General features: G+C 40.9%; 1 protein-coding gene across 3 annotated transcripts in view; it reads left to right on the plus strand.

Moving 5' to 3' along the window:
• Ikbkb (inhibitor of nuclear factor kappa B kinase subunit beta) overlaps positions 1–12,677 on the plus strand; it is a 62,617-nt gene that overhangs the window by 36,130 nt on the left and 13,810 nt on the right. For all 3 annotated transcript variants that reach the window (XM_042679469.1, XM_042679468.1, XM_042679470.1), the window contains 5 exons: positions 1,322–1,446; positions 6,269–6,376; positions 8,214–8,343; positions 8,723–8,917; positions 9,550–9,664. In XM_042679469.1, coding sequence (XP_042535403.1) covers positions 1,322–1,446; positions 6,269–6,376; positions 8,214–8,343; positions 8,723–8,917; positions 9,550–9,664 — 673 coding nt within the window. The remainder of the gene's footprint in view (positions 1–1,321; positions 1,447–6,268; positions 6,377–8,213; positions 8,344–8,722; positions 8,918–9,549; positions 9,665–12,677) is intronic.

Below are 12,677 nucleotides of genomic sequence, written 5' to 3' on the forward strand. Positions count from 1 at the left end.
AATGGCCTCCTTGAGTTTATCTCCTGTTTTGTGGAATGACCATTGCGGAGGGGGGGGGGGGTGGTCGGGAGGGTGGGGAGGGTGGATTGGGGGGGGGGGGGGGAGCGCGGCTATGATTTAGGTATTGTAGAGTCTTTATCAGCTCAGTAGCAATTATTCTGACCTGGATGCTAAATCAGGTTATTCACTTGCATGAGTTTACACATCATGTAAGTATTATATTTCGACTGAGACCATGCACAGTCTTATCTCTGAAGCTTGCTCAGGATGGTCCTTTCTGTGATGTGTGTCTTCCCTGCTCCTGTGAAAAGCTCTCTAAACTCAGTTGGTCCCACTTGGGCTTCATCACCTTCCTTTGTCACCCCAGTTCTCTGCTTTGGTGGCAGTTGTTCATCTGTTTTTTTCCCTGCCTGATTAGAAATACCCCATCCATTATGTGACCACCATTACTTAGTTCAAGAGACTTGAAAATATTTAATGTGCATAATTGATTTGGTGTGTATAGCCTGGCATTGGTTTTCCTTTTTGTACAAAGTCTATCTTTCCATCTCTACACAATACTCATGACTGGGCCCTGCATTTAAATAGATTTGAATAAATATCTGAAATGTTGCAACCTTCATTTTTTTAAAGAATTATTTTGGGCTATGCTGGGGAATGAACTTGAGGCCGCATGCTTGCTGGGAAGATGCTCTACTGCTTGACCTGTCTCTAGCTCCTGTTTGCATTGGTTATTTTCAAGGTAGGGGCTTGTTTTATGCCAAGATTGGCTTGTCCGTGATCCTCCTACTTGCGCTTGCCCAAGTCACTAGAGATAACAGGCACATGCCACTGCACCTAGCCATTGTGCTTCCCCAGTAGGTAACAGATATGTGCCACTGTGCCCAGCCATTGGTTGAGATGGAATCTTGTGATTTTTTTGTTTTTGCGTAGGCTGCCTCAAATGGCAATAACTTGATCCCTGCCTCCCATATAGCTTGGTTTCAAGGCTTAAGCTACCACACTAGACGCTTTTCGTTGTTGTTTTTGTTAGCAGGAATCAGTTATAGAAAGGCGTACAACTCTCATTTCTAAAGTTGAGAAATTAGAGCACAGTGAGAAAAACAATTCCTTGGGATTAGCCCTTCTGTCTATATTTGCTTATAGTGTACAAGGCATGGAATAGGTACCAGGTACCAGCAGCTGAAACTGCTCCGGTGGTCACATCCTCCGTTATAAGTACATGTACCAGTGTTCCTGGATAGAAGTGCACTCAGATAAGTTGACAGCCCTTTCAGTAGAAGAAGGAGCAGCTTGGGCATGCCTCACATATGTCTTACAGGCCCCAGAGCTACTGGAGCAGCAGAAGTACACAGTGACGGTTGACTATTGGAGCTTTGGTACCTTGGCCTTCGAATGCATCACAGGTTTCAGGCCTTTTCTCCCCAACTGGCAGCCTGTGCAATGGTAAGTGAGGGCCCAGACCTGGCCATGTTCATCTCTTTGCTATCCCCTTATTCAGTGACCCTTCTTGCCTGACAAATCTGTTAGGACTTAGCTGTCAACAGCTCCACAAACCTTGAACAAAAGAGCAGTTGTTAATATCTTTAAGTATAGTACTATGTGAATTCCATTGGCCCTTCCTTCAGTAGTAACAGCAGTACATTATGAACCAGTGTGTTCATTCTTACTGAGAGTACTATTAGTAAACAGAAAGAAATGATATGTGCACATGACAGATTATGAGGAAATATTTACTGATGGCAAGTTTTACTATACGTGAATATAGTCTTTTAAGAGTATATTTTCACTGTATCACTGATACTGATTCTAAGCTATTAGGTTGAAGTAATCTACCTTAGCTTCCTGAGTAGCAGGGACTGCAGTTCTACACTACTGTCCCTGACCTAAATATAAATTTCTGTTTTAAAAGCAAAAGGAAATGGCTTAAAATATAAATTAAAAATTTTTTAATTTCTAAATAAAAAACCTAAAGGATACAATCAAGCTTTTTAAAATTCTTTAACTTGGTTTTTTACTAGTTATAAAAATATTGTCAAGTGCCACTGGCTCACAACTGTAATCCTAGCTACTTAGGATCCCAGTTCAGAGCCAGCCTGGCCAGGAAAGTCTGTGAAACTCTTTATATCCAGTTAACACCTTTCCCTCTCCCTACCCACCGCACCCCCCCAAAAAAAAAAATGTCACAGTAGAGCTGTAGTTCAAGTGGTAGAACACTTTAACACCCAGGCCCTGAGTTTAAATCCTAGGATTGTCACCCAACTATCACCCAACTATCTGCTCCCTTTCCCCCCAGACAGATACTGTGTGCTGGAGGATATTTACCCCCAACTAGATTGTCCTACATTTGTTTATTAGTTCATTACTTGTCCTCTGCTTTCATTCACCAATGGTGGTATAATGTGAACAATGTCCTGCACATGTCTACCCTGAGAGAAATTATTCTTCATAGCCAATTCATATATAATACAAAAATCTTTGTTTGGAAGCATAGCTCAAGTGGTAAAAGGTCTGCATAGCATGTGTACGGCCCTGAGTTCAAATTCCTGTCTGGAGCCAGACCAATACTATACAATTTGATTATCTCAAAGACTAATTTTGATTTTTTTTTTGTGCTTTTGGAAATTGTATAAACAACTTTTTAAAAGGACAATTAGATAATATAGAAACAGTCGCTGTGAATATTTTTTGTGTCTTTGGACTCTTCAGTATATGTTTGTGTATTTTATACTTTATAAAAACAGAAGTAGTGCTGAGCACTGGTGGCTCATGTCTGTAATCCTAGCTACTCAAGAGGATGGTTCTTGAGGCCAGCCCAGGCAGGAAAGTTTGTGAAACTCCAACTAATAACCAAAAAGCTGGAAGAGGAGCTGTGGCTCAAATAAGTAGTCTGCTAACCTTGAGCAAAAAAACTCAGGGACAGCGCATAGGCCCTGAATTCAAGCCCCAAGAATAGCACAAGATAGGTGATGGTGCATATTCTTTTTTTTTTTTTTTTTTTTTTATGGTGCATATTCTGATCCAACCTACTCTTACATTAAGGCTCTCAAACAGTCTGTGTGTTTTTTCATGTTATTGAGAATATCTGTTTAGTATCCACTAACTACAAGTTCATTTAACTTGTGCTGTATTGTGAAAAGCTTGAGTGTTTTATAGTTTTTACTTCTGCAAAGAATAGAGAAAATAATATCCTTATTGGTAAATCCTTTCACAACCACAGTTATTTCCCTGGGGTATATTCTTAGGAATTGAATTAACAGATCAAACACATTTAAATTTGATGTTTATTATCTGCATAATAAACAGTTCTGCTAGCCAGAAAAGTAGAATAAATACAAGCTTCTGGTCCCTGTTACCAAACTGTTGCCAGCACTGGCTGCTGCCATCTTTTGAAATTTATTTAGACATCAAGTCAAATTTGAAAAATGAGAAGAAAAATTAAAGTCTTAAGTACAGAGTTTCTTGGGAAAATGAGTTAATTTTTGGTAAAAAAAAAAAAAAAATAATGGCAACTATTTGTGCTTATAAGATATTTTGGATATTTAGCTATTGTATGTTTATATTTTTTACCTACCCAGAGAAATATGTCTCTTTTAATTAAAAAAATGACAAAAAAAAGAAGAAAGTGTAACCTTTGAAATCAGTTCTAGAATAAAGGTTTAGATGACAGCGGGCTCCATCCTGAAAATCCTGGGGCCACAGCAAAGCATACCTTCCTATGGTGATCTGACAAACTAGGCATTGTTATTAAAGCCTTATAGTTTCTAGAATATGGGGAACCCAACAATTGACTTGTAGTCAGAGTTTATAATGAACCAACAAAGAAATAGCTTTATTCATATTCCTCTAGTAGTTTTAGTTAGCCAATTCAAATATTGAACTTTTCCATTATGTATAACAAGAAGGGTTAAAATCCATTACTGGAATACTGTTTACAGATATACCCCAATGGCGCTGTCTTAGTAGTATACCTGCCACCACCACCTAGAATCTTCTTCCTCTAATCTCAGCATTGTCTATAGGCCAGATGAACTTCTCTGAAACTAAAAAACTTCTGTGAACTTTTGTGAATTGAAGAGAAGAGCCTGATTGATCTATTCCTTTTTTTTTTTTTTCCAGTCATAGGGCTTTAACTCTGGGCCTGGGTACTGTCCCTGAGCTTTTCAGCTCAAGGCAAGCGCTCTACCACTGGAGCCACAGTGCCACTTCTGGTTTTCTGGTGATTAATTGGAGATAAGAGTCTCAAGGCTTTCCTGCCTGGGCTGGCTTTGAACTGCGATCCTCAGATCTCAGCTTCCTGAGTAGCTAAGATTATAGGCATGAACCACCTGCACCCAGCTCCTTTAATATCATTAACCTTAGCCAACTTCTAAAAATTTCACTGTTTCAGCTCAAGTGACAGGTGGCTAATAATTTCAGGCAGATGCAGTTTGGGTTTTATAATTCTACTATAAAGCTGTTTTGAAAACAATTTTAGAACTAGTTTAAGCAATAAGCATTTTTGGGGGGGGAGGGGGTCCGGTCATGGGGCCTGAACTCTGGGCCTTGGTGCTGTCCCTCAGCTCTTCAGCTCAAGGCTAGCACTCTACCACTTGAGCCACAGCGCCACTTCTGGCTTTTTTTTTTCTGCTTATGTGGTGTTGAGGAATAGAACCCAGAGCTTCAAGCATGCAAGGCGAGTGCTCTACCACTGAGCCACCTTCCCAACCCCATAAGCATTTTATTTAGTGCATCTTTTTAGTAATTTCCCGCTCCTCACTACTTTTTCTCTTCTACTCCCCTTTCCCAGTACTGTGTCTTGAACTCAGGACCTCAACACTCTTGTGAGGCATTCTTGCCCATGGCTGGTACTCTACCACTTGAGCCATGCCTCCAGCCTAGCTTTCTGCTGGTTAATTGATGATGGAGTCTCACAGACTTTTTTGCCCAGACTGGTTTCAAATTTTAGTACTCCACATTTCAGCCTTTTGAGTAGCTAGGATTACATACATGAGCCTCAGTTCCCAGCTAGAGCTATCTCCTGACTTCTGCCTGTGATAGTTTCACTTGAATTGTAAGCCACCAGCATCTGCTGTACCCACCTTTTCTGGATTTCCTGCATGCTTAATACAGGCCAGTTTACTGCTTTCCAGTGAGATGTGTTCAGAGCTAAAGCTTTATTTACTTATTTTTTAATTTTCCACATCTTTGAGGAAAAGTTGTATTTGGACATTCAGAAGAGTGGCACCATAATGGTGCCAGGTGCTGGTGGCTCATGCCTGTAATCCTAGCTACTCAGGAGGCTGAGATCTAAGGATCATGGTTCAAAGCCAGCCTAGGCAGGAAAGTCTCTGAGACTCTTTATCTCCAATTAACCACCGGGAAACCAGAAGTGGCGCTGTGGCTCAAGTGGTAGAGTGCTTATCTTGAGCTGAAGAACTCAGGGACAGCACCCAGGCCCAGAGTTCAAGCCCTATGACCCAACAACAACAACAAAACAAAAAAGTGGAAATTATGTCAGATTTTTGGTCTTGAATTCCCAGTTCTTCCATGTTGGAGTAGTCTTCTGAGCTTTGATTCCTTGCACTAGTGGCAAACAAAAAAATGTCACCACTTGATGTTATCTTAGTACCTAAGGGAATTATGGCTGAGTATTTGGTTATCTATGAATCATTATTTAAGTTATCATCCTTGTTACTAAAAAGATTGGAAACCAGTTGAATTTAACTTTTTTCTTCTTCCAACACCTCAAGAAATTCCTTAGGTTGGAAAAAAGTAAATGTTCTTTTACTATTAGAAAATATTACTTAGCTATGTACAAATAAATTGATGTACACTTGTGTGCATGTGTTTGTACATCTTCCTTGTCAATGTGACATATATATAGCGACTTTGGTTTGGCTTAACTAATTCTATCCTCTATTAAAACATGAGAGTTTGTTTGATGAAAGTGGAAGGTGGAAAAAAGGAAGTGGAGGAAATGGCAATGCTGTCTGTAGAAGTCAAGGCACACATGGCTAATTGCTGCTCTCAGAGGCTGTCTAGAAATCACTTAGGCAGCAATGACTTTTTCATTTCATCATGGAGCTGTAGCTGGAACCAAGTCCTTGCTCATGTTAAGTACATGTTATACACTGAGCTACATCCTCAGCATCCTGTCAGAAGACAGGATGGAGACAGGATGAAATATCTACGTGGGAATTTAAGTCATCTGTGCAGTCCTCAAGGATGTTACAAATGTGACCCTGAACTTGGTAAGGGATTTCTTAACAAGGTGGTACATTTACAGGCATTCCAAAGTCCGGCAGAAGAGTGAGGTGGACATCGTTGTTAGTGAAGACTTGAATGGAGCGGTGAAATTTTCAAGCTCTTTACCATACCCCAATAATCTTAACAGGTAAGGTGCAGTGTTAGTAGTATACATAGTTTCCTTCCCTTGCTTAAAAATTCAAGTCTGAGGTGACAACTTTTAGACATATTATCAGGATATTATTCTGTTAGCTAGAATTTGACGTAAGTATCTCAACCTTAAACAAACAAGATGGGTTATCATCTCACATCTCTGTATAAATAGAAATGTCTTATTGGTTGGTTGATTGATGGATTGTCCTAGGAATCTAAGGTAAGACCTCATACATTCTAGGCATCCACATTACCACTGTGCAAAATCCCCAGACCCCAAATCATCTGTTTTTTTTTAAAATTCACTCCCAGTTTTTCTGTACATCTTATTACTCTTAGTGTTCTCTAACTTATATTCAGTTCGGTATAGGGTTTGTCTCCTACTACAGTTAAGCCTTTTCCTTTTAGTAGTACTGAAGTTTAATTCAGGACCTCTAAGTTGCTAGGCAAACACTCCACCACTTGAGCCATGTTCCCAGACCTTTTTTGCTGAGAGAGTCTTGCTTTTGCCTCCCACGTAGCTGCAATTTTCGTAATGAGCCACCACACCTAGCTTGTTCATTGAGATGACATCTTGTTAACTTTTTTGTTAGACTGGTCCAGAACCACAATCTTCCTAATCTCTACTTCCCAAGAATCTGGTATTACCTGTCCACCACTGTAGTAAGCCTTTTATGGGTAGGGAATAATATTTTATCTCTTTGCAATCCTCTTCTGGCCTAATACTATGTCATAGTAAAGAAATCAATCTGTAGTTCAAAGGGCATTGCAGTCTAGTCTAGTCTTAGAGCCAGAATATAAGCAGGATTATCAGGGGGGAAAAAAAAAACCTATGTATGTAAGTTATATAAGCTACAATTATTTTAAGTAAGCCACACTAGTAACCACTGCCATGATTATCAGAGGATAGGAAGGGTATTGTGTGCATTACTGCTTGGAGGAATGACTATGCTCAGGAGCCTTTCTTCTCTGTTCCCCTCCCCCTTTCCTTCCCCTCCCTTCTCCTTCTTTTTGTTGGTCATGGGGTTTGAACTCAGGGCCTGGGAGCTTTCCCTGAGCTCTTTTGCTCAGGCTACCCTTCTACCACTTCTGGTTTTCTTGTGGCTAATTGGAGATAAGATCTCAAGGACTTTCCTGCCCATGTTGCCTTTGAACCTCAGTCCTCAGATCTCAGCCTTCTGAGTAGCTAGAATTACAGGTGTGAGATACTGGTGCCAGGTATGAGGTTTTCTTTTGAGAAAATGGAGAGATGGGTAGGGCATGGACCAATGAAGAATATTGAGGAAGCTCAAAGGGGAGAAACAGGAGTGAGCAGAGACATACATATAGGAGAGGCAGTGAGTTGCTGGGAGAGTCAATAAGTTGCTGGGTTGGCCTCAGAAGATTCCAGTGCATCCTGGAGGCAGCTCTAGGGGCCAGGAAGACTTTGAATTTTGTCTTGTATCCTCATGCATGCTCTTGAGGGGTGTATTATCAAATCCTGGAGTATAGGTCCAGATTATGTGAGGATAACCTGCAGGAAGGGTCAGCCTAAAAAATGCCCTTCCTCTTCCTTCCTTCTCCTTCCCTTTTCCTCTCTTACTTTTCTTTCTTGGGTCAAACCCAAGGCCTCTAGCTGGGTAGATAGCTCTGTACATTTTGTACACAATTCAGTAATTGTGAGGCTAAGAAGATAAACATCCCAATAGTTAAATTGAATGGAAATGTTCGCACTTTTTTTCTCACATGAAATACTTTCATTTGTTAGCTGCCACCTATGTGTGTTATAGTGAGATGCACATGGGCAGCTTGATCGTGGCTCATGTGTTTTCTATACTTTCTGCTTTTCTCAGCGTACTGGCCGAGCGACTAGAGAAGTGGCTGCAGCTGATGCTCATGTGGCACCCCAGACAAAGGGGCACAGACCCCCAGTATGGGCCCAATGGCTGTTTTAAGGCCCTGGATAACATCTTAAACTTGAAGGTGAGAGTCAAGCCAGAGTAGCTCTGAGGTAACAGCTGGGGTCCCCTATGGGACACAGTTGTTATTATAAGGAAGAAGTGCCCAGGACAAAGCAAGTCATTGGCTCAGTGGGGGAAATTTAGTCTCTTATGAGTCTTTCTACAAAGTAAGAGAATAAAATGTAAGAGTTGATTGATGTTGGCTTCCACTACCAGGAAAATTGAAGACTAGAACACCTGGAACATGGCACCCAGCCTCCCTCCATTGAGCTAGGCCTTTCTTTATGGGACTTGGAAGCAACCAACATTTAGGAGCTTGGGAGTAGTGAAGGAGTGGAATGTCTTGGCAGATATATGGCATTTCTGTTAAGACCAATTTTTCACAGTAAAATCTGTTGCAGCTGGTTCATATCTTGAACATGGTCACAGGCACCATTTATACTTATCCTGTGACAGAAGATGAGAGCCTGCAGAGCTTAAAGGCCAGAATCCAGGAAGACACGGGAATCCTGGAGAAGGATCAAGAGCTGTTGCAAGAGGCGGGTCTGGCATTGATCCCTGACAAGCCTGCCATCCAGTGTATTTCAGATGGCAAGGTAAGCCCCTGGCTTCTTACAGACCACACTGTTTTCCCCTGACTGCCTCCTAGGAAACAACTTCTCAGATTGCTAATCTGTAGTGTTAAGTGGTCTGTTAATTACACAGTTCAGGAAGCTGCTTGTTTCTTTAAGCTGTGGTGTGAGACTCCTGTGGTGTTTTCTGGAGACACGTCACGTCACTGCCAGACCATTGGTGACTTTTTTTTTTTTGCATTTATTGCCAAAATTCAGTTTTACTCTTCTGGTCACCCAAAGCTATTCATGATGGATATCTGCATGTGCAGACTTGTGTTGGACACCTTTGTTGGCTACAGCAACATGAGATAGGTCCCTACCCTAAAGAGCTTACAAAGTAACTTACGGAAATAGAGCTGCATGCAAGCAGCAGTCATTGAACAAGAAAGTGAATGCTGAACTTCAGAACTGCATAGGAAGGACTGTCAGAATAAAGTAGAATACTTTAGTAGAATCTGTTGATAAGCACTACAGGAACAGGAAAAAGAATGCCTAGTGCCTATGGGCTGAATATGATATTCTTGGACCGCGGGGAGAGCTCAGAAACCACTCATGATTAGTTGGAAAAGGGGGAGGGGAAGGTCAGATCTCACTCTATTCTTGTCCCTTTGCAGCTGAATGAGGGTCGCACATTGGACATGGATCTTGTTTTTCTCTTTGACAACAGTAAAATTACCTATGAGACTCAAATCTCTCCACGGCCACAACCAGAATGTGTCAGCTGTATCCGTAAGAACATTTATTTAAGCATTGATCAGTTGTAATTCTGGGGACAAAGTGGGAAGAAGTGATACGAAGCCAGGGAGAGGGCTACTAAGGAGAAAGTTGTTTACTGGTCCTCAGGGAACGAGAAGCTCATGAAAAAACATCAAGAAGGCTGGGAATGTGGTTTAGTGGTAGAGTGCTTGCCTAGCATGCATGAAGCCCTTGGTTTGATTCCTCAGTACCGCATAAACAGAAAAATACAGAAGTGGTGCTGTGGCTCAAGTGGCAGAGTGCAAGTCTTGAGCGCAAAGAAGCTCAAGGACAATGCCCAAGCTCAATCCCCGGGATGAGCCAAAAACAAACAAAACCACATCAAGGGGATTATTGGTGAATTCAGCCTCAAACTAGAGATTTAGGTAGGGAACAAAGAATACTGCCTACTAGCCATTTTATTTATTTTTAGATTTGTACTTACATTTTTATAGTTAATGTTTAAATTATACCCTCAAAGGACACAAAAGAGTGAATATATGATGAAAAATAAGCCACCTTCTGTTTCATACTTGCCAACCAGTGAGTTTCCCTTCCAGGAAAACTGCTATTCTCAGATTCTTGGGCATCCTTGTCTGCAGGATTATTTGTTCCCCAAGCAAATGATAGCATTAAATACATATTCTTCTTTACCTATCTTTTCCCCTATACAGATATTACCCTTTACTAGTATGGATATGTGTGGAGCTGACTTATTTTTAATGACTCTTTGATATTCCTCTGCTTGAATGTTTGATGGACTTTTTTCCATTGGTCTGTATTAAATTGTTGAAGGAGTTTTATCATGACATTTCCATACATGTATATAATATTCTCTGATCATATTCACTTCTTACCTTTTTATCCCTCTTTCCTCCTTCCTCCTTTCCCTTCTACTTCTACATCTCTAATAGTCTCCTTTTTACTTTTTATAACTTCAGTTGTTTTGCTTTCCCCTTGGCTTTCACAAATGAGAGAAAAATGTGATATTTGTCTTTGTGAGTCTGGCTTAGTTTGATTAACATGATCTCCAGTTCACCCATTTCCCAGCAAATGACATAATTGCATTCTTTTTAATGGCTGAGTAAAACTCGATTTTATATCTATATATATATAAAACACATTCTCCATCTGTTGATGGGTACAAAGGCTAATTCTTTAACTAGTTTATTATGAATAGTGCTGTGATAAATGTGGATACTGCTTCTTTCTGTAGCAAGCTGACTTTGACTTCCTTGGGTGTAAACCCAAAAGTAGTATGACTGTATCATACAGGAGTTCTATTTTTAATTTTTGTGTGTGTGTTGGGGTTGGTACTAGGTGTTGAACTTAAGATCTTGAGCTTGCTAGGCAAATGCACTCTACCACTTGAGTCATATCTCAGTGCTTTTTGTTTTAGTTTATTGTTCACATAGTATCTTGCACTTTTTCCTTGACCAGATTTAGACTATAATCCTCATACAGTGGCCTTCTGAGTACTTGGAATTTACATGCGCATGTCACCTAGCCTGACTTTTTCCCCAGAGCTGAGGACTGAACTCAGGGCCTTGCACTCGCCAGGCAAGTGCTCTTCCATTGAGCTAAATACCCAACCCCACCTGGCTTTTTTTTGATATGGTGTCTTACTTTTCTATCCCCGCCATGGGCTGGCCTCAAACCACATTCTCCTCTCTCTTTCTCCTGAGTAGCTAGCACGTTACCCTCTAGTTTTAACTTTTGAGGAACTCCTATCTATACTGATAGGGAATAGAGTAATTTGTAATCAAGTGTGAATAACAGGTGTGTGTGTGTGTGTGTGTGTGTGTGTGTGTGTGTGTGTGTGTGTGTGTGTGTGTGTGTGTGTGTGTGTGTGTGTGTGTGTGTTATGCACGTGTGCGCTGGTTGTGGGAGTTGAACTCAAGGCCTGGGTGCTGTCCCTGAGGTTTTTTTTGCTCAAGGCTACTGCTCTGCCACTTGAGCCACAGCTCCACATCCAGCTTTTTTATTGGTTAATTGGAGATAGGAGTTTCACAAACTTTTCCTGAGTAATCTATCTTTGAACTGTGGTCCTCAGATCTCAGCCACCTGTCCAGCTAAATGTAGTTCTGAGTTGCATTTTGTTGATGACTAAGAATGTTGAATTTTTTTTCATGTATTTATTGACAGTTTGAAAAGGGTCTGTTCATTTGCCCATTTAGTGATTGGATTATTACTCTAATATTTAATTTTTTAAAGTTACTCATTTATTCTGGATATTGGTCACCTGTCAGATGGTAAAGATAGTCTCCCTATATTTGATTTGTTGCTTTTGTTGTTTTAGAGCTTTTATATATACAGTAAAATCCCATTTGTCAGTTCTTGCTCCTGAAATACTGGAGTCCTATTCAGAAAATCTTTGCTTATGCCTGTAACTTGGAGTATTTCTCCTATTGTTTTCCTTTACTAGATTAAAAACAAGTTTGACATTAAAGGCTTTCATTTCTTTTTTTTTTGGGGGGGGGGGGTCCGGTCGTGGGGCCTGAACTCTGGGCCTGGGTGCTGTCCCTCAGCTCTTCAGCTCAAGGCTAGCGCTCTACCACTTGAGCCACAGCGCCACTTCCGGCTTTTTTCTTTTTGCTTATGTGGTGCTGTGGAATCGAATCCAGGGCCTCAGGCATGCAAGGCAAGCGCTCTACCACTGAGCCACCTTCCCAGCCCAAAGGCTTTTATTTCTTTTTAGTTAGTTTTTGTACAAAAAGTCTCACAGCCTTTCCTGTCCAGGCTGGCTTGGAACAGTGGCCCCCAGCCTCCTGAGCAGGCTGGGTTTACAGTCAGGCCAACAACTCTTAGCCTCTCTGTTTCTCTGTTTTTTCATCTGTCCTGTCGCCCCTTTCATAATTCCTGATGCTCTTCTTCTCGTTGGAATACAATCTTCTCAATGAAGAAAGTTTTGATAATGAGACTTCTCTCTCTCCCCTGCACGCAATTTATACTTAAAATAAACAGATTAAGTACCCAAGGTCTCAGCAATCTCCAGACTTCTTGCTTT

The sequence above is a fragment of the Dipodomys spectabilis genome, unplaced genomic scaffold (assembly GCF_019054845.1).
Source record: "Dipodomys spectabilis isolate Male_0828 unplaced genomic scaffold, ASM1905484v1 ptg000052l, whole genome shotgun sequence".
NCBI classification, from domain to species: domain Eukaryota; kingdom Metazoa; phylum Chordata; class Mammalia; order Rodentia; family Heteromyidae; genus Dipodomys; species Dipodomys spectabilis.